The sequence below is a fragment of the Podarcis erhardii genome (assembly GCF_964252035.2).
Source record: "Podarcis erhardii genome assembly, chromosome: 1".
Classification (NCBI taxonomy): Eukaryota; Metazoa; Chordata; class Lepidosauria; order Squamata; family Lacertidae; genus Podarcis; species Podarcis erhardii.
In genome coordinates this window covers 69,557,836-69,578,165 of record NC_138497.1, presented here as the reverse complement: position 1 = coordinate 69,578,165, position 20,330 = coordinate 69,557,836, and the positions used below count along the sequence as shown (strand labels likewise).

Sequence of the window (20,330 nt, the reverse complement as noted above, 5' to 3'; positions counted from 1 at the left end):
TGCTGACCTTTAAAGCCCTAAATGGCATCAGCCCAGTATACCTGAAGGAGCATCGCCATCCCCATCATTCAGCCCAGACACTGAGGTCCACCTCAGAGGGTCTTCTGCCTGCCTGGGGTTTGAACAGTTTAACAAGAGCATCCATTGGCCACAACAGGACATAAAAATGTTTCTTGCTTTGAAAAAGCCAAGTTTTGACGAGATTTAGGAAAACTATGCAGGCACAATTTACGGTAGTTTGCTACACAGTATTATTAGCATGTTTTAGACTCCTGGTGATTGCAGTTGCTTTTTATTTTTGTGAAATATGAAACTGTTGCTGGATCAGCCATTTTTTTTTGTCTCCCAGAATTGTTTCCACCAAGTTAACCAGATGGCTTTGAGCAGCGTCATGATTATTTTCACATTTGTCTCCCAGAAGCTAATATATTGGGAGCTACTGTGTCCATGGACATGCAATCACATGCAGGATAAATCAAATGCTTTTTTAAAGTAAGCCATTTAAGGTAGTGTCTGTCACTACCACCTGTAGTATCACGAGGCAATGATCAGGGAATTCTAAGGGTGAACCTCGAAGCTTAATCCCTGCCGGTCCCTCAAACTAATTTTTGACCAATGTTCTAGAAGCTGCTACTTATCAAGAGCTCAAATACATGCCACTTGCACTCCAGCCCTATAGATTATTATAAAGCATGCATTATGGCAGGCTAGTGCACCCCCCGCAACCAAGCATGTTTGTCTTCATTCAGATTACACAAAGATGGGGACCACTCAGAAAGCCTGTCAAGTAATTCCAGCTTCAATATCTATTTTGTTTGGCAAACAAATTTTAAAGAGCAGCCATTTCAACAGATATTCAAGTATCACAATGTTTATTGATAGATACAAGTATATAAAATCAGGGCATGAACATGTCTTGATAAATTAAGTAGACTTAATTTCAATACTATAATAGGGACCAATTCAGTTTCTCACCATTTTATTTCACACCCACAAAGACCACTTCCAAGGGCATTTATCCACCTCTTCAAAATGATCAATTTTGTGCAAGTAAACCATGTTTCTTTTTAAAAAGACTTGTGCACTTGCCCAGGCTCAAAGATATTAAAATCTAGCACATAAAGCCCATTACTAGAGGTAGAAATACAGGCAATATACTATTACGGCAACCACCATCGATTACAGTTAAGGATTCTCTGTAACAACCAAATGGATAATCAAATATTGCAACAACTCAAGTATTACACTGAGCAAAGTGCATTTCTACAGTATTCAGTGTTGCTATTCAGATTTCTAACGAACAGCCTATGGTAACTGGCATCAAAGAAGATCCTTACACAGACTGCTTCTGAACTTATGATGTAATTATTGCATGCTGCTAATACACTGTTATCTAAACATTAAATATACTCTAAAATATTTTTATGGTAGACTATGATTAAGACGTACTACAAAAACCCTTATGCAGAAGCAAGTCCTATTGACCTACTGCTGCTTTAAATATTGTGAAAACATTACAGCGGAATGAGTTTTCGCAGTGGTTAGGTCAAATGCAGTTACATCATAGCAACAGTATGTTTGCACAATTTAAGGCTTTGGCTGGTTTAGTCAGCTTCTTCCTCAGATTCTTCTTCCTCAGCAGTTTCCAGCCAGGTCAGCCACTGGTTTACCTGTAATTAAGCCATTGTAACATTAACAGTCAAGAATGACAAATGGTTTATCACATATTCATGGAGACTGGCCCTGCACGTTATTAAATCACCACATACTACAAATCAAAGAAAAGTAAATTTAATCATTTTACCCTTTTAGCTTTATATAAATCAAAATTTTGAATTTGTTGGCAAGGCAGATTCCAATGCCCTCGTTTGCCAGCTTTACAGGGTTCAAATACTTCAAATAAATTCCAACTATAGAACTTGTTGTAGCAGCAAATTAAGAGATTACAAAGAGATGGTTTACCTGGAACAAAGCTTTGCCCTTCCCTGGAAACTCTTGAGTAATGTCTTCTTTCCATGCCAGAAAAGCTTCTTCTTCAATGATTTCCATATCATAGAAATGAACAAAGAAGCGCAATAACATGCCTAAAAACAAACCAAGCACAACAATTTTTTTCTGGTTTTTTTAAACACCAATAGTACAGATTGCAGTGCACATGTTTGCTAGAATTCTCCCCAAACCCTCACATAACAAGATGAGGCTCAAGTGCTTTCTCCTGCATGGAGAAACAGAAGATTGAATCCATACCTTTTGGGAAATTGTTGTTGTAGCAGTGCACTTGGAGCGCATACAGGGCACTCACTTGTAGATCAACATGGTCATGAAGGAACTTCTGCATTACCGGCTTAAAGGAAAGAAGCAGCTGTTTTTCTTGCTCCAACTGCTCTTTAGAAGGAGCAGATGAAGAATCTGGTTCATCATTAGGTGGGTTTACTTCACTAGAAATATACTGCAAGAAACTGAAACAATAGCATACGTTTGACTCAACTGTTTATAGACAACCACTGTCCCTGCAAGAAGGCATGCACTATATATCTCAAAAGACTAACAAGGACTCCTTGATATAAATTATGCTTTTAAGAGATTTGTGAACCCCAAATTTTATAAAGCACAGCTACTAAAAGCAATGACATTCATGGTACTCAAGAGAACTGCTTTAAGACATGCATCTTACCTGGTCATCAAAATATTAACAAATCCCTTATCTACATGAAGTTTCGGTGAAATGTTGTCTTTAATCCATTTATAGATCGCTTGAGGGGATGGATCCAACTTTATTTGCTTTAAGAGCTCCTTTTCCAGTTTTAGAAGTGGAAACAAGAAGCTAAGTCCTTTCCCTTCCAAGATCTCCAGCATACGATCCTTATTCTGGTCGATCTCTGTAACAAATTATAATATATATTTTTTTAAAAAAATCCAAATTAACATTCAGGCTTGTCACCTAACCCAATGTTGTGGCCATCCCTGCTTTTGTTCAAAATTTGAAGAGTTAAGTCTTTAATGTGTTATTTCCTAACTTTTTATGTATTAGGCCCAGTTGCAGCCTTAGAGAAATAAAAATAAATGAAACAACAATATTTCGTTCCCTTACCAGGCAGCATCTTCTGCATATTGACTTTGCTCTGTTGGAAGAGTTCTGTTAGCCATTCACGGTCCTGTAGCTTAGCTAACTGCTGAAGGCAAAGCAAGAAGAGGGGGAAATGGGTGCCACTTTCCAATGGTTGAGCTAGTTCTGAGATGCTCACTAGTTCTGAGATTATGGCACGGGCTGCAAACTGTGCTAGATAGGATTTTACCAGAGGGATGTCTACCTCCAGTTTAGGACACTGGTCCAATACATTTAGGAATGCCTGAAAGAAAAAAAAAGGATAAATTTGTTTGTAATCATTATATTTTTATTACATGTCCACACAGTAGGACAGCCAAACAATGTAAAACAAAGAACAAGTCTAAAGATCTCCAATATTCAAGTGGGCAATCGGAGCCTGTTATCTCTTCAAGGTGCCACATGCTTCTACCCCCAGAGTTCCTTCCTTCCTATTAGTTTCCAAGCCATTTAAAGCAGGGGTGGGGACCTTTATTCATATTGGGAGCCAAATGCCATTTTGCCAAAAGAAAAAAAAGTGAGCAGGGCTACGGATGTGATTTTTGTATAGCTACACAAAACTCAAGGTTTCTGCACACCTCCATCAAGCCAATGTAGAACTATTATCATACTTTAAGGACACAATTCATCCAGGTATAGAATAGGGCCAGTGAGAGGTGCATCCTGGAAAGGTGGTGTTTCTGGAGAAGAGCCCCAAAGCCAGGCAGAGACCCACAGGGCTGCACTTTCCCCCCCCCCCCCGGACCTGAGGTTAAAGTGTCGTTCCTGATTTAAAGTGTTCTTCCAATCTTTTTACATCACTTTGTTCTTGGAACTGGAAGGACTTTTGTTTATGGCTCTGCCCATTATGCAGTCCACAACAGAATACCCTTGAGAGCACAGAGCAGCAGATCTGGACTGGAAGTACTCAAGGAGATGGACTGTCCATCCCACCATGAAGTGGGAGGTATTATAATCTGCATCAGCCTGCCCAGTAGTGAGCAGTGGACAGAACAACCTATCGATGGATCCCCCTTCACTGAAATAAGAGGTCCCACTCCAGTTTTAAGACACGGATCACCTATATGAATGGGGGAAAGCTGCTTAATCAAATGATTAAAAAAGTGTCACAATATATATAATGAGACAACAAAAAAGAGCTCAAAATTATTACAAATACAGTACCTGCATGAAGTTGTCACTAGTGGCTATCCCTTCCTGCTTAAGTAAATTGATCAGAGCACTTGCTTTTTCTTTATCTTCATCTGATCGATCCAATGATTGAAGTATTACTTTGCTTAGCATCTCAGGGATAAAGTGTTTTGGCGCCCTCATTTCTCTCACACCATTGACAGCATCGTTGGCATTTCCATTGTTCAGATATTCAGTTACAACAGTTTCCTGAAAGAGAAAAATGCATGATCTTACTAATGATAGCATTATTTATTATACTTATTACCCAAAGGTCTCAAAGCGATTTATAACACAGTTAAAAACACAAACAAACCTGCTAGACCATAAAACGGAACAAAAAGCCCACTCCTGTAACAGCCATAGGAAGCTGGAAGCTGCCTGCACAAGAATAATAGTGAAACTTACTGTCATTTTGAGCAACTCTTCCTTAGAAGGTGGTGGCTTTTTAGTTGTCTTTGCAGGTTTCTCCTGGATAAGTGGTGGATTTGTCTTGAGACCAAGCTGAGGTGGCTTGAAAAGTAAAAAGCCCTCATTAGAAAATTAAACAAGTGACAAAGTGTTTATTTACTCAAAAACAATTTAAGTTGCTGGATTCAAACTCTGAATGATTTGGCCATGCAACTCTCAAAACGGACATGGACCCACTAGAAGGGTGTTGTGCCCAAACTTCCTGGAGTATCCACAACAAAGGACCAAAATTCCACAATGAAAGCCACCACATTTCCATTAGGCCTAATCACACACATTTTCTGTTCAAAAAAATCATTTAAAAGTCACCTTTGGTGGGCAGGGTGCACCCAAGGTGGTGCAAAACAGTATGAAAACATTCTAACACAGACGCATAACTATTATCTAAGGGGTTGGCCAGCTGCAAACAACAAACTAATCTAGCTTCCCATGGTAGAGGGAGGGGGGGAAGCAGCTCAAGTTTTTAAAACATGCTTGGAAATTTACAGCATGGAAACCATGCACACCTCTGTGGCAAAGCGAGTTCGATAATCTAGGGTCTCCAAGTTTGCTTCAACATACTCCCAAACAAGTAAGCATGGGGAGAAAAGAGTCTTGCTGTAAAAGCTTTTGGTCTTCTGAACGTTTAAATATAAGGAAAGACTTGCTGAAGACATAAGCTGCAACTCTCTTATGGAGAGTCTTATTCAGGATACTGTGTTCTCAATCCCCACAGCCACATTAAAGGTAGTGGGCTGCCAGGTTACTATTAAAATTTCTATACCTTCATCTGAGAATCACAGGGTGGGCTATATTAAACACCACACACAATAGTTAAGAAAAGCGATACTCCCCCTGCCATAGATTAAAAGGCCATAGATTGTTTGTTAAATGCCTGCATGAACAGGAATGTTTTTGCTTGGTGCCTTAAAGATATGTAACGAAGGCGCCATGCAAGCCTCCCTGGAGACAGCATTCCACATGCTCCAGGCCAGTGGTATAATTCTCTAACTTTCCACCCAGCTACATCATTAGCCACAGCTGTCATCCATGGGTAACTTTACCTGTCCCAAAGGTGGTGTCTGAGTACGTGGTGGCTGTGCACTGGGAGGAATCATAGTTATCTGGGGCTGAAGCTTTGGCACTTGGTTTTTGTTTATTAGGAAAGATTGAGCAGGCCTCAGGCTAATCTGTGGAGAGAGAGAAGAGGTTAAGAATTCTGTAGTAAGAGTTCTGTTAAGTGTTGTAGCGAGAGTTGCACGTTATCCACAAGCATTTAATAAGCCTCAGCAACAGCATGACTAAGTAGGGAACTAGTTTTGAGGGAGATGCCATTTTACCATGGCCCTTTATGCCCCCAACCATTATCTGAAACTTTCAGTGTACTTCAACTGCTCTTTCTTTATGAACATATTGCCCTCATATCTCATAATCTTGTTCATAGGACACTGGAGGCTCCCGGGGGAGGGGAGAAGGAAGAAGAGGAAAAGGGGCAGGCGGAAAGAGAGAAAAGAGAAAAAAGTTAAGAGGCAGAGGTAGGGAGGGAGTTCCAGCATTGGTCCTCATAATAACGCGTCTTTTTATAATCATCGGGCATTTCATTTAGGACCAAGTCTTTTCAGACTTAAGTGTATACCTCATCTGCATTAAGCTGTCCTTTCTTAGAAAACCGTGGCGGCATATCCTTGGACGACCCTTGTTGTTGGGATAGAAGTCCCTGATTCTGATTATGGTATAGTTGGCTTTGCCCCTGTTTTCAAGGAGAGTGAAAGGGAGATGAAGACCACCACATCCCAGTACTTGCTCTTATTATATAGTGTTAAGTGTCTAAAGTACTTCACGTGCATTCTTTACAACAATACTGTTATGGTCAGTATTATCTTCGCTATCAAGAGATAATAACAATTCATTTCAAAGCAAGGAAGTAATGTATGTTAAGCTACTTTGGAGATCATTTTGATAGAGTATAAATATGTGTGATGCAATGGCTTGTTCAAGCATGGCAGAGGTGAAACACAACCTGGAAACTTTTTGGTTCACAGCTCAATCTTTACAACCACTAATGCTCATTCATAAGATACAATAGTTACTTCAGACAAATGACAGCAGAATTTTAGTTTTATCAATTGTGGAACAGAAAACCTACTACTTGAGTAGGAAAGAATTAATTGTTAAGAGGCTTCTGTGAAGCTTATTTAACATTAAGCAACGTATTAAATTACTTATCCTTCTTAGAGGAATTTGCAAGAATCAGATGCGTAGTATTACTTTCACTAAGATCACTTACTGGATTTTTCAAAAAGGATTTGCCTAGTTCTCCAAACTGGGATTGAGCAGGGGCCATGAGGTGTCCCCCATGGCCATTGAAAAGTTGATTTGACCGATGTCGCCCCATGGTGGGTGAAAATCTATCTTGAATAACTCCTGGACCAGTACCAATTCCGCTACCTGTTTAATAAAAACAAACAAACAATCAGACTACAGTATCTTAACATAGCTACATAAAGTGCATTGAAAAGATATTATTATTTTCTAAAGTTGAAGGAATTACCAGGCATTTGTCCAAACATATCAGCAAGCCCTCCAAGTGGATCCCTGTCAAGTTTCATCCTGGGTGGCATGAACGGTCCCTCCAGAAAGAAGTCACTTCTCATCCCTTGAGACATAGGAGGAGGAATAAAAACTCCCAGATCCTTAAAAACAAAATGTTAAATTATGTAATTAAGTTAAAACAGGAGATCCCAAGTCTATAAGTAGATACCCACTGGGATAGATCCAGATATAAGCACATGTAATAAAGGCTCGTAGAAGCAAACCTCCCTGCCTCTCCTCACTGTGGCCACCCCAAAGGTCAAGTAACCCCAGCTGAATGGGGTGACATGGCACAGCTGATTTCCAGTAGCTGAGTGGGGACAACTAGAGCGTGAGCTCTGCCCATGGAATCAGTTTTCATCCGATTTTCAGGTAACACCCCCCACCGTCCCGTTCCCAATACCACAGCTCATCCTATTCAGCAGGGTTCCTCAACCAGACAGCAGCATGTCTGTTGAGCCACATACCTAAGTACAGCATTTGCTTAGATAAATACGTACTTTCACTGCATCTTGACGGATTTGATTGATAGTCTTTGGTCCATTGTCAAGAAAAGCTTTGCGAGGAACCCAACGGTGTTCTCTCAACTCCACAGTATCCTTAAATAATAAAGAAACAGAATATTAAGTTCAAGGACATATGCCAAAAATACATAACCTGCCAAAATAAACAATTTTATGCTCTTACCTGCAGCAGGAAACGAATCCTTGCCGGCAATTCCTTACTCATCATCAAGGAGCGCATACGGGCAAAGTACTGATCCATTAAGGACTGTTGAGAGAAATTTGCAATGTGCATTCAAGTGAAGGGCTTACAACACACATCATCAGAAGCCAGCCTCTTTAAAATTTATACAGAGATTGGAACCAGAACATTCTACGTACAAGTCTAAATAAGACCAGAGGAAATGCCTTGGTTCTGGCCTTCAATTTTTCCTAGTTAACAGTCCTGCTGTAAAGCAGTTATTTACTACTGAACGTTTTACAGTGCAAGTTCACCAATGTCTACTCCAGACTGACATAGCAATACTTCTGCACACAAAACCTAAGAGCATAAACATAAAAACTACAAGACAACAACAAACCTATGCAATTTAGGCAATGCTTACCTTGGCTTTTGCATGGTCTAGTCTAGGTCCTACTGTCCTCATTATCTGACAGAGGCACTCCAAATCCTCTCCCATATCCTTGAGTTGGACTCTCTTCTTCTTTTCCAAAAGCTGAATTTTTTAAAGCAAAAGAATTAAAATTGCACCTACTAACTCGTTTTTGTTACCATTTCAGTACATTTCACATAAAGTCTCACTAAACTAAATATCAATGCTGCCAGTTATTCTTCCACATATAATTATAATTTTCTACCTAAATGAAGAAAAAGCACCACTTACTGTTTTGATGCACTTATGAAGGATAGATTCATGAATAAGATCAAGCTTGCCAAGTTCTCCAATGAATTTGATGTTTCCCAGCATCTTGATCTTAGCAATGGCTCTCTGTTCCTCCTCCTCGGGGAGGAGGGGGGCATCATGCTTATCATAGACTTTAAAAAAGAGAGAGATAAGAGATGTTGTTCTGTTTGTATAACATATAAAGCGAAACAGTAATTACATTAAAATTATTTTGAAGCCTTACTATCAACATTTCTGGTGCGGTTTTCAAATTCATCCTGAAGTTTAGAAATTAAGAGGCGTCTGAATGTCTAGAAATAAAAAGGCAGTAATTTAACACCTTGTAGTTACACAAAACTAATTCTCACATTGGCATTAGTCTGACAGACGTTTGTACTCACTGTGCTTTGCTTCTGTCCTGGATGACACTCTGCTGATGGGCCATCAAAGTTGGGTGCATCTTCTGCCAGTCGCAGACATAGTTGAGCATATAGCGAGCTATATTTTGGCTCTTCAAGGGCTTTGTCTACGATCTAGAGAAAAAGGCTTTCCCGAGTTACTTGGAAGAACCAGAGTATAAATAACTCATCAGCAGCAAATCCCATGTTGCTTCATTTGTGCATGATATGCTAAGTGCACAGCTGCAGGTTCAACACCACCCTTTCCCTATCCCCTCCCAATGTTAGCAATCAGTGCAATGCAAGCATATTGGCTATTCACTAAATTCCGAGACACAAGGCTTGCTTTGATGTGACTGTAGCACACACCCATAGATACCCTAACTCTGGGATCCCACAATGAGTAAGAGAAGCAAAGAGCTGGCTTTTATTTGACTGGTTGCCAGACTGCCTTAGCAGTGCCCCATACTAGGCAAATTATTTTGTTGTTTCTCAACTGGCGAGGACAGTTGTGGGATACCAGATAACTATACTCTTGCCTCCCCCTCCATCCAATGTTGTCATAGAACTGGATGCAGAGAGGTTGGGATATTGCTGTGGAGCTACACTCATTGCTCCAATACAGTGCAAGAATAGTTCCTCAAGATGTAAGATAATGCAATGATAAAAACCTGAAAATTTTTGTTCCCAAGAACTAAAATTGTTTACAATAGTATCTCATCTCAAATAGTTATAAAAGGGTTATAACCATTTTCTGTTTATGCAAGTCAAATTACAAACTAATCTGGTTTACTTGAGTCTCTTCTATGAGTGGTCACAAGGATCATTGTATCAGCTCATGAAAATGCAACACTACTTGCTAAGTGAAGAAAGGTTGCAAGCACAGATAAACACAGTGGTTGCTCAGACAACCACTGACCAGACCCAAAGTTGCTGTTTGTAGAAATTTAATTTGGGGTGTAGTTCCTCTTTAGAACAACTTTATTTCACAACAGAAGCATAATTGGATTGGATGAAAAGGTCTGTGATGTTTTGAGTCCTCCTGCTATCCCCTTTAATGGACATTAGATAAGGGACTCTATCCAATCTAAATCGAGCGAGGAACAGTGCCTAAAGCTGTTCTAGATGTGTAACTTTCAAGCTTGTCCCCCCCCCCACGTTACACCTGCATTATATGGTAGAACAATTACTTTTTTTAATCATAACTTTTCTACTAAGTGTATATTCACTTACCAGCAGTATGATCCCCTTTAGGATGAGCTTAGACTCTACACCCACATTGAGGAGCTCAAGGCATAGCTTGTCAAACTTTTCAGGAGTAAGCTTATTTAATATGCTGAAAGTAAACAAAACAAGGAAACTGTATAAGCATCTCTGCAGAATCCCTTTTTTATAGCTTTGTCTATTATAAAGGTAAAGAGACCCTGACCATTAGGTCCAGTCGTGACCGACTCTGGGGTTGCAGCGCTCATCTCACTTTATTGGCCAAGGGAGCCGGTGTACAAGGGTCACGTGGCCAGCATGACTAAGCCGCTTCTGGCGAACCAGAGCAGCGCACGGAACGGCGTTTACCTTCCCGCTGAAGCGGTACCTATTTATCTACTTGCACTTTGACGTGCTTTCGAACTGCTAGGTTGGCAGGAGCTGGGACCGAACAACGGGAACTCACCCTGTCGCGGGGATTTGAACCACCGACCTTTTGATTGGCAAGTCCTAGGCTCTGTGGTTTAACCCACGGCGCCACCCGCGTCCCTTTTGTCTATTATAGGTGGCTTTAAAAAATGTTTAGGAATCCATAGCCAGTACTAGCTTTTCCTAACAGTTTGTGTTCCAATGCAATTTTTGCAGGAAAAGTTGCAAACATATTGTGTATTCTATCTATTTTGTACTGAGCTCGCATAAATAAAGCTTCCATCATCAACTCGCTGAGGCGGTGTGGTGGCACCAAATATAGAGCTACTCAAAAACTAAGTAGATTACAGTTCAACTTCTGTGAAGGAACATGATTATTGCAGGTTTAAAACCCCACGGTAGGACAGGCTGAGGACAGCGAAGGATATAAGAAAACTAAGTTACAAAGATGCTGAAGCAAGGGAGTATAGCAGATAACAAAACCAAAACTATAGTAAGGACAGATGAATATAGCTTGAAACAAGCAAGAGACGACTTGGGCAAACCTTCACAACATTTAAAGCCAGGAAATATGCTAAGGGCAGGAGGAAAAGAATTAGATCAAAAGATAGGGGCTGGAATTCAATGCCACACGCTCACAATCCCCCTCTCCCTCCTGTGCACTGTTCTAGGGTTTGTTCCAACCCATGTGTCAATTTTCAGAGCCCAGTGGGCATGCAGACAAATGAGAAATGAGAAAACCCCATTGCAAAAGCACAAGTATTTGCAAAAGGCTTTCACTGACGGGCCTGGTTAGGTGAATCCCACCTATGGTAGTCAAGAAGTAGGTGATGGCAGTTCTCTGAACGGTCCTACTATTGCAGCAGTCAAAAAAGCGTAAGATAGGAGGCACATCCCTTGCTTTGTGTGCCTGACGGGTGGGGTACCTGTCAAAACTCTAGGCTAGCTTAAAGTTTTTTAGATGGGTCTTGGCGCAGGTACAGAATCCATTTAATAGACTGCACAAAGGTCATGCAGAAGAAGCAATAATCTAAATAAACCATGGATGGCAGAGACATGAAACTACTAAATGCAAGTGCCAAGGAGAATGCGGGACCAGGGCAAAACTGGAAGATTAAGTCTGGCACAGTATGGGCAACCTCTAAGTGTGCAGCTTTCAGAACTGTGGGCTAGGACGCCTGAAGGCACAACAATTTTAGATCTAGGGCCTACACCATGCCAACACATGTTGTTTTTACCCACCAACCTGACCCTAAACCAACAGCAGCTCAGTAAAAGCTTTCTAGTGTTGCTTTCTGCCTGAAACTGAGTGTCAAAATGATTGTCAAGCATCCTAGGAGGTCACTCAAGATCGGCTGCATTCACCTTGGTGGGTCATAACTTGGGCATGCCTGATCCAAGTGTCCAACAGGGAATACTGCCAGTAATTGCTGCAGGATTGTGATCTAACCAAATATGATTTAAAACAAATGGCCAAAAAAAAAGCAGCACATCGGGAAGTGCATTTCACATATTGATCTGAAGCTATCAGCCGATTCTTGGCCATAGGCTTCTACTCACAGTTCCTTTTTCTCAGAACTTACCCTCTTACTTTCCTGAAGATTGCATCGTGTCTTTCTTTGTCATTTGCGGAGTCGTCATCTCGTCTAGTGCTTCGTGAAGGAATCCATTTCTGAGCGTTTTGCCCTGGGGTTTTCCCCAGGAACTCGCTTTATTTTGTAAACAAAAGAATCAAAGGTTAGAACTCATATGTTCCCATGTTAATTCAGGACACTTAAGTTCAACTTAAAACTACAATCCACCAAGACCAGCTTTCAAGACTGGATGACATTTCTACCACTCCCCTTTCCTTCTTTTTTACTCCACCTTCTTCAGCAGCATGGATCTCACAAGTAACATATCAACAGATGTGGAACAGAAGTATCATTTGAATAATTCCTGGTTTAAGTTTTCTTTCCAATTTACCACTCAACCAGACTGAGAAATTAACAGCTTTGCAAACTAAACCTTATGTTTCAACTTTTCTTCAATATCCCCAAATGTAGTTTCTCATTCATTTCATGAAGCCACGACCAAGGTAGTATTCAAAATACTAAGCTGACATACCTGTTGCCGGCAGTCTTGGGATAGTGCTGAGGTGCACCCCTACCTCCTCCTCCGCCCGAAGAAGCACTATTAGAAACAAAGTCCCCAACGTTTGACAGTTAATTATGAGTTTTTTTGCAACAAAAGCAACTTGTATTAGATTAGTATTTCAGAATCCAACCAACCCAAGGAGTTTTCCAGCAGTGGGACTAGTGATGGGGAAGAAACATCTTGCTCAGTGGCTTGGGCACAGTACTATTTTCTTGTGCCCCTTTGTATGGTTTTCTGACAGTTATATCCATGTGAGTTGTGGGCTACAGGTCTTTCCTATCTTGATTACACTATTAACAGGGGAGGAAAGGAGTAACCCTGTTGACAAACAAGCTGGCTGCTATTCCCTATGTCCTACAGACTCCCTTGTATAAGGCCTTGAACGGTTCAGTTGCACTAGTGTAATACCACTACTTGCCATGTACACTTGACTGCACTGTTTGCTTCCAACGGCAGATCAAGGTTGTTAAATAACAGAAGACATTAACAATTAAGCTGCTTTGTTTTTCCATCTACTTCACCATAAAATCTAGTTTTACATACCTGAAACGAGAAGCACCCCCTTCTGCAATCGCACTCTCCACTTTGGCGGCTTGACAATGAAGAATCTTCAAAAGAATAATAAATTGACAGGATAGGGAAAAACAAAACCTAGGAGACAATCAAAGTTTACATTGTAAGTTTCTGATTACCAAAGTCTCACTAGCAAAACAAAAACGATTAAGAGTTAAAGCCCAAAGCTGCAATCCTAACTCCACTTACCTGGGAGTAAGTCACACTGAATTCAACAGGGCTTACTTCTGAACAGACATGTCTAAGACTGCAGTATAAATCAATATACTGTATTGTCAATAACTTAGACCTCTCATCTTCTCTGATTAATTTCCTAGAATGTTACTGCCTGTCCATCTATATTTTGTGCACAACATAAATTCAAAACAAAGTCTGCATTATAAGTCTCTTCAAAATCCAGGAATCTCGATAAGTGACACACAAGAAAAACTACATACTGTATTTTAATTTTTAATACCCTGTATTGTAGCCTTATGAGAACCAAGAATCAAGTCTGTCTACAGAGGATATGTTTAATATGAACGGTTTAAACTTAAAAGAGGAGAAACTAACAGACAACAGGTCATAAAACCTCTCCCCCCCCAAACAGAGAATGGAAACCATTGTAGACACTCTCAAACGGACCTCCTTTGCTACGACACCTAGCATTAGGCTCTCCGCCCTGCATAGCCCCATCTGGCTTCCAGGAGGCTTACTCCCGAGTAAAGCCGAGATCGGAGCCTTCATTCATGTAGCGCCACATCAGCGGCACACGTGGCTCCCGTCCTCCCAAGGCGGCGGCCTAGCCTTAAAACCGCGTGCGAGACCAGACGGCATGGCTACTGCCAAACAAAAGGCTGCGGAAGCGGCCCACCCACCCGATCCCCCAACAGGCACGAGCCCGCCCCAACCCCCGTCCTCCCCAACCCACCCCCGGCCCTTCCCTTCCCGCGGGCCGCAGGGCGCCGCCCGTTTGCAGGCTCGGCGCCCATCCGGAGACTAGGCCCGCTCTTTGTTCTCGGCGGCCAGACATAACCCGGCCAGCCGCTGCGCTGACTGAGCCCAAAGGGCGGGGGACGGGACTTTCCCGGGGCAGCAGGGGATGGAGACACGTATTAAGATGAGGGGGCCGCCGGGTGGGGCTGGAGGCAGCGTTTCTCCCAGTCCCACAGAATAGGAGGGGGGGGTCTCCGAAAATGAACCACCAGGGGTACTACTCTCCCTCTTCCCCTTCTGCAGCGCATGAATAGATTAGGAAGAGCCACCGCAGCACATCAGCGTCGCACCTTCATCGCGCGACGCCGGCTGCTCTCAGACAAAGGCAAGGTCTTCCCAGACGCCGGCTGAGGGAACCGGGATGCCAGCGGCGGCCGCCATTTTGCGCCTCAGAGCGAACGTGCAGCAGCGAGGACAAGATGGCGGCAGTTTTAGGCAGCGGCCATTTTGCGTGTCGGCAGCCTGGTCCCGGCAGCGTTCCTCGTTTCCCCACCCGCAATACCGGCGCCGGAGCGTTCCTAGTTACCAGTGGAGAGGGCTCCGTCGCCGCGCGCCCGCAACCCACCACCTTAACCGACAACAGAGATCCCCTCACCTTCCCTAGAGTCTCGTCAGCGTCCCCAGGACCGGCGGCGGCGAGGGCTGGGGAGAGGCGAGAGAAGGGAGGGGGAGAGGGAGCCGGGGATCGGGGCTGGGGTAGGGAGGGGGGGAGAGCGTAAATGGCAGGACGGGCCTCCGAGTCACCACAGCAGCCACCGAGCGCTTCCCTCCGTCACCTCCATAGAGATCGGACCAACTCACCGCCGCTTCTAGCGCGTACTGAGACAGCCCCACTAACTTTATTACACAGCGCGCAGCCAAACCCTCCTTAGCATGCCGGCTACCAATCGCCGAGGGAGACTCTGCCAAGGCGGCCAATCACAAGGAGAGAAAGGGGCGGGCACAGAGCTGAGGAGACGGACGATGTACGGTTGGTTGACGCGAAGCAGCGCCGCAGTGCAGCACCACATTCACAAAGACGGGCACAGTCTCGAGTTAGCGTAGAAAACAACCTCGGGTGGCAGGTTGCGCAAATGGCGCACCGGGTCAATTGGGGCAGCCTGGATGCCTTTCTTCCCCTTCCCCATCACCGCGTTTCCTCCAGTAACAGAAACTGGGCGGGAGAGGCAGTTATGCCCGTTTCTGGCGAGCAGCCCGGCTATTTTCTCATTGTATCCCACCTCCCCGCCCGTATCCTGCGTCCAGTACTACGGAGATTTCCCTGGATGTGGTTTTCTGGCAAAACCGCCCCATGGCTTTGTTCTGATGCCTAAGAACTGCAGGATTAAGGCACTACATTAGGAAGTAGCAGTGATTGGTCATGTGCATGACCCGTGTCTGAAAATTAACCGTGGTCCGATGCTAATTCACAAGGATAGGTGAACATGGTGTGGGGGCATTTTCAGAACAATGTGAGTGTACCAGCGTTGAAGATCTGAAACCTATCCTTGCTCTGTTTAGTACTTCCTTCTGTGCCCAGTATCTGTAGTCATCGAAACTTATTTCATAGGGTTGAGCTGATGAACAGCATTCTAGAAAAAGTGCTCAAGGCTCCAGCTTTTGGCTCTTACTGCAAGTGCACTTAATAATGTATGAACTTAGAAAAAAATTTAATTTCAGCAAGGCTGTGCATCTATATTGGGCTCACTATCAAGGTGTTGAAAATGCCACAGGGTACTGTATAGTACTGCCTGCTACCTATCCCTTCTCCCACAAAATGGAAGCATTTTGAAAGGGGAAAAAAGAATAAATCCCAACTTCGTATGCTATGTTTTAAAGGCAAAATTTTGATTTTTAAAAATAAATAAATGTTGAATTGTACTATATGAACATAGGTACAGTGGTACCTCGGGTTACATACGCTTCAGGTTACATACGCTTCAGGTTACATACGCTTCAGGTTACAGACTCCACTAACCCAGAAATAGTGCTTCTGGTTAAGAACTTTGCTTCAGGATGGGAACAGAAATTGGGCTCTGGCGGCGCAGCGGCAGCAGGAGGCCCCATTAGCTAAAGTGGTGCTTCAGGTTAAGAACAGTTTCAGGTTAAGAGCAGACCTCTGGAACCAATTAAGTACTTAACCTGAGGTACCACTGTATTCCTGACAGAAAATTGCAATATCTTATCCTCTATAAAGTGACAATACATATTCAGTGTAGATTAAAATTATTGGTGACGTTCTCCTAACCATAGTTACACAATGATCCAAAACTTGTGCAATATTAGATGAATTCACTGCTCGTGTGACTCAAGAAGACATGAATCTAAATGTCTAACACATACCGGTAAATTGCAGTTGCGAAACAGAAATCCATTTTGTAACACAGTGCAGAGTGTCTTGTAGAAAACTTGTTCAGGTTCTAGAGTGTAAGGATGTTAAATACACTAGAATGTCCATGCAAAGAGTAGAAATAAGATATTCCTCTAGGGTTTTGTATAACTCAGTAGCTAAAGATACGTCTATATCTCAAAAGCTGTTCGCTTAAGGGAGCATTGATGATCTAGGATGGCTGGTGGCTCCTAGCTATAGCTTGCACCCTACTTGCTGGTATGGTCCTGCTTGCCATCTTCCCATAAGCATCTGGTTGGTCACTGCATTGTTGGAGTAGATGGGCCTTTTGGCCTGATCTAGAAGGGCTTCTATTATGCTTTTATGTTAACTAGAGAGAAATGTAGTCATCAAAGAAATAGAAATATGATATTTTGCAGTTGGCCAGCAAGAAGCTGAAGGCACCCTGTTTGCTTCTGGGGATTTTGCTTTAAATGTTAGCATTGGTTGTCTGATGGACTATGTGTTCTCCTATGTTCTGTTTGTAAACATCATTAGTCAGGACTCTTCCCGTCACAAGAAAAGTATCTTTTAAGAAGTTCTCTCTCAAAATTTACCACCATTTGGAGTAGTGTGGTATAAATATTTTGTTGTTCACTTGCCTTGCCACCTCTTTCTTCTTTACTCCTTTAGGGGAAAGAGGTAACGTACTCCCACAGGATTCATGTAAATGTCACGAGCACACTATCAAGCAACATGAAGGGTACATTACTTGCCCCTTGCTCTTTGGAATATGGTTTGCTGCATATGTTTAGATATCATTCTATTAGCTCCTGGATAAGTAGAAATAAAGCACTTTTCATATGACTCAGCAGTGGTGGGTGAACACCATCAAAATCTCTATACAACCTCCATTTGATATGCTTCCCTTACTAAATTTACCTACTTTACACACTCTGCTTTAAACAGTCCAGAAGTAGCCTAGATACAGAAATATAAGGTAAAGAGGAGGTTGAGAGGAGATATGATAGCCACCTTGAAAAACTAAAGGGCTGTCACAGGGAGGATGGAGCAAGCTTGTTTCTCCTGCTCCAGAGGCTGGTTCCCAAACAAATGGATTCAAGTTACAAGAAAGGAGATTCCAATGAAACATCAGGAAGAACTTTATGACAGTAAGAGCTGTTTGACTGGAATAGACACCAATGAGAGGTGGTGGCCTTTCCTTCCTCGGAGGATTTTAAACAGGCTGGATGGCCACCTGTCATGTATTATCTAGTTGAGATTCCTGCATTTCAAGGAGTTGGACTAGATGACCCTTGGGGTTCCTTCCAACTATACAATTCTATAAGTCTACAAGATTTTCAAAATTTTGATGGCTGGAACAGACTTTAAGATAGTTTTCAGATGATGTTGTTGGCCTAAAGCTATATAAGCACTGATTTTGTGTGTATGTGTGTGTTTAACTTGAATGCCACCCTTCATCTGAAGATCACAGAGTGGTTCACAACAGAAAAATACAAAAGGAGAACACAACATACACAACGAAACAAAAACAAACCAATAATTCCCCCCTGCCCCAACACATTTAAAAAGCCATAGAAAGTTAATCAGCCAAAGGCTTGGTTATAAAGAAATGTTTTCACCTGGTGCCTAAAGACATGTAATGAAGGTGCCAGGCGAGCCTCCCTAGGGAAAGCATTCCACAAACAGGGAGCACGATTTCTGTTCTCATCCTGGAGCAAAGTTCTTAACCCGAGGTACTATTTCTGGGTTAGTGGAGTCTGTAACCTGAAGTGTATGTAACCTGAAGTGTATGTAACCTGAGGTACCACTGTATTGCTACAAGCAAGCACTCAGAATAGTAAGCACCTGGGCAGAGGGGAAACAGAAATGCAATAAGAATAGGTGAGTAGTACCCATATTGGAGAAAAGAGCTAGTGTGGAAACACCCTTAGTACAATAACCAGACCAAGAGCAAGATCGTCCACATATTACAATGAAGGCTCTAATACTAAACACATTTACTAGGAAGTAAACCTGAGCACAATGAGACTTGACACTATTAACATGCTTAGGCTTGCACTGCAGATCACATAATATTCTAAAGACTGACTCATGCCATCTATGGCTGGAGAAAACATGATGCTGTATGTCAGGAGATCTTCCGCTTCTATCATAGTTCCTAAAATGTGGCTGACGTGACAGACTGGATCCCACCCACCCCTTAAAGTCAAAGTGAATTACTTTCTAAAAGCCAGCATCCAAATACATGACACATTGCTGAAGAATGGAAAATAGGATTCTGGCAAAACCACAAAACCTTAGCAATATCATAGAAATCCTATACAGTATGCTTGAGAAACTGTATATGGAAGAGTTGGCAAGATTCAGGTGAACTTGATTATTAATGACTGCACCAGCAATGTGCACCATGAAAGCAGACATCCCATTAATGTGGTCCTTCATTGATGCAAGAGTAGGACGCTGAGGGAAAAGCTATGTAGGCCTTAGTAAAGAGTTCAGAAAAGTTTTAAGTTTTATTAGGCATGTTGAACCTGTAAATATTCGGATGTTGGTAGACTCCAACCCCTATCAGTCACAGCATAGCCGGTGGTCAGGGATTTGTAGTTCAATAACATCTGGAGGACCACAAGTTCCTCATCTCTGATGCAGCACATGGGAAAGGGTAAAGGTAAAGGTACCCCTGCCCGTATGGGCCAGTCGTGTCCGACTTTAGGGTTGCGCGCTCATCTCGCTTAAGAGGCCGGGAGCCAGCACCGTCCGCAGACACTTCTGGGTCACGTGGCCAGTGTGACAAAGCTGCAGCTGGCGAGCCGTTTACCTTCCCGCTATAAAGCGGTACCTATTTATCTACTTGCACTTAAGGGTGCTTTCAAACTGCTAGGTGGGCAGGAGCTGGGACCGAACGACGGGAGCTCACCCCGCCGCGGGGATTCGAACCCACCGCGCCACCCGCGTCCCGAGATGGGAAAGGGTACCTTTGTGGAATAAAACTAAAAAGAAAAGGCTCCAGCGCTCATAATGAAACACTGTATTGTAGCTCAATATTGTTGCACACCACCTCAGTCTCCAAGTGGTATGAAATTCCAAGGGTTTCAGGTGCTTATTGAGAGTTTGTTTCCTTTTGGGAATGAGGAACAGTGGAGATGGTGGTGTCTTTAAGATATATGGCTTACTTACATATATATACAACCTGAGCATTGGATGGAGGGGTTCACAGAATCAACACCCAAAAGCGTCTTGTTTCTCCCATAGCCACAGCCTTGGATTCAAGCAGAAATCAAACATTGCCTTTCCAGCCTGCAGCCTTTCTGCATCCAACTTCTAACTCACATAACGCCTTTCCTGGCCTCTCTACTCATCTGTTGAGGGAGGGACCTGCACCCATTTGCCATCTCACACCGAACCCACTTTGGAGCAAAACACTCTTACTAGGAGCTTGAAAACCTTGTGAGTTGATTAGATTTTAAGGAAGTCAAGAACTAGCTTGAAAAAATAGAGCAATTTAATAATAATAAAAATTCTCTCCACTTCTATAAAACACTTCTTGAACAATTCAACACAGATGTGGAGAGAAGGGGG

At 42.7% G+C, this 20,330-nt stretch overlaps 1 protein-coding gene and 1 long non-coding RNA gene across 4 annotated transcripts in view; one reads left to right on the top strand and one right to left on the bottom strand.

The window, feature by feature from the left end:
• Positions 1 to 855: 855 nt before the first annotated feature.
• On the bottom strand, positions 856 to 14,174 carry EIF4G2 (eukaryotic translation initiation factor 4 gamma 2; the record flags this gene model as incomplete). Its single annotated transcript, XM_081879510.1, has 22 exons — positions 856 to 1,670; positions 1,963 to 2,084; positions 2,248 to 2,459; positions 2,675 to 2,879; positions 3,092 to 3,350; positions 4,271 to 4,486; positions 4,685 to 4,789; positions 5,791 to 5,916; positions 6,363 to 6,476; positions 7,014 to 7,174; positions 7,278 to 7,419; positions 7,819 to 7,917; positions 8,006 to 8,089; positions 8,427 to 8,537; positions 8,706 to 8,857; positions 8,950 to 9,016; positions 9,107 to 9,238; positions 10,337 to 10,439; positions 12,319 to 12,444; positions 12,842 to 12,907; positions 13,415 to 13,522; positions 14,140 to 14,174. The coding sequence occupies 22 exons, from the start codon at positions 14,172 to 14,174 to the stop codon at positions 1,605 to 1,607; spliced, it is 2,811 nt and encodes a 936-aa protein (XP_081735636.1). The 3' UTR covers positions 856 to 1,604.
• Positions 14,175 to 20,010: 5,836 nt separating this feature from the next.
• The window catches only part of LOC309330921, a 118,068-nt gene continuing 117,748 nt past the window's right edge, over positions 20,011 to 20,330 (top strand). For all 3 annotated transcript variants that reach the window (XR_014151643.1, XR_014151644.1, XR_014151645.1), the window contains exon 1: positions 20,011 to 20,198. This is a non-coding gene — a long non-coding RNA (uncharacterized lncRNA). The remainder of the gene's footprint in view (positions 20,199 to 20,330) is intronic.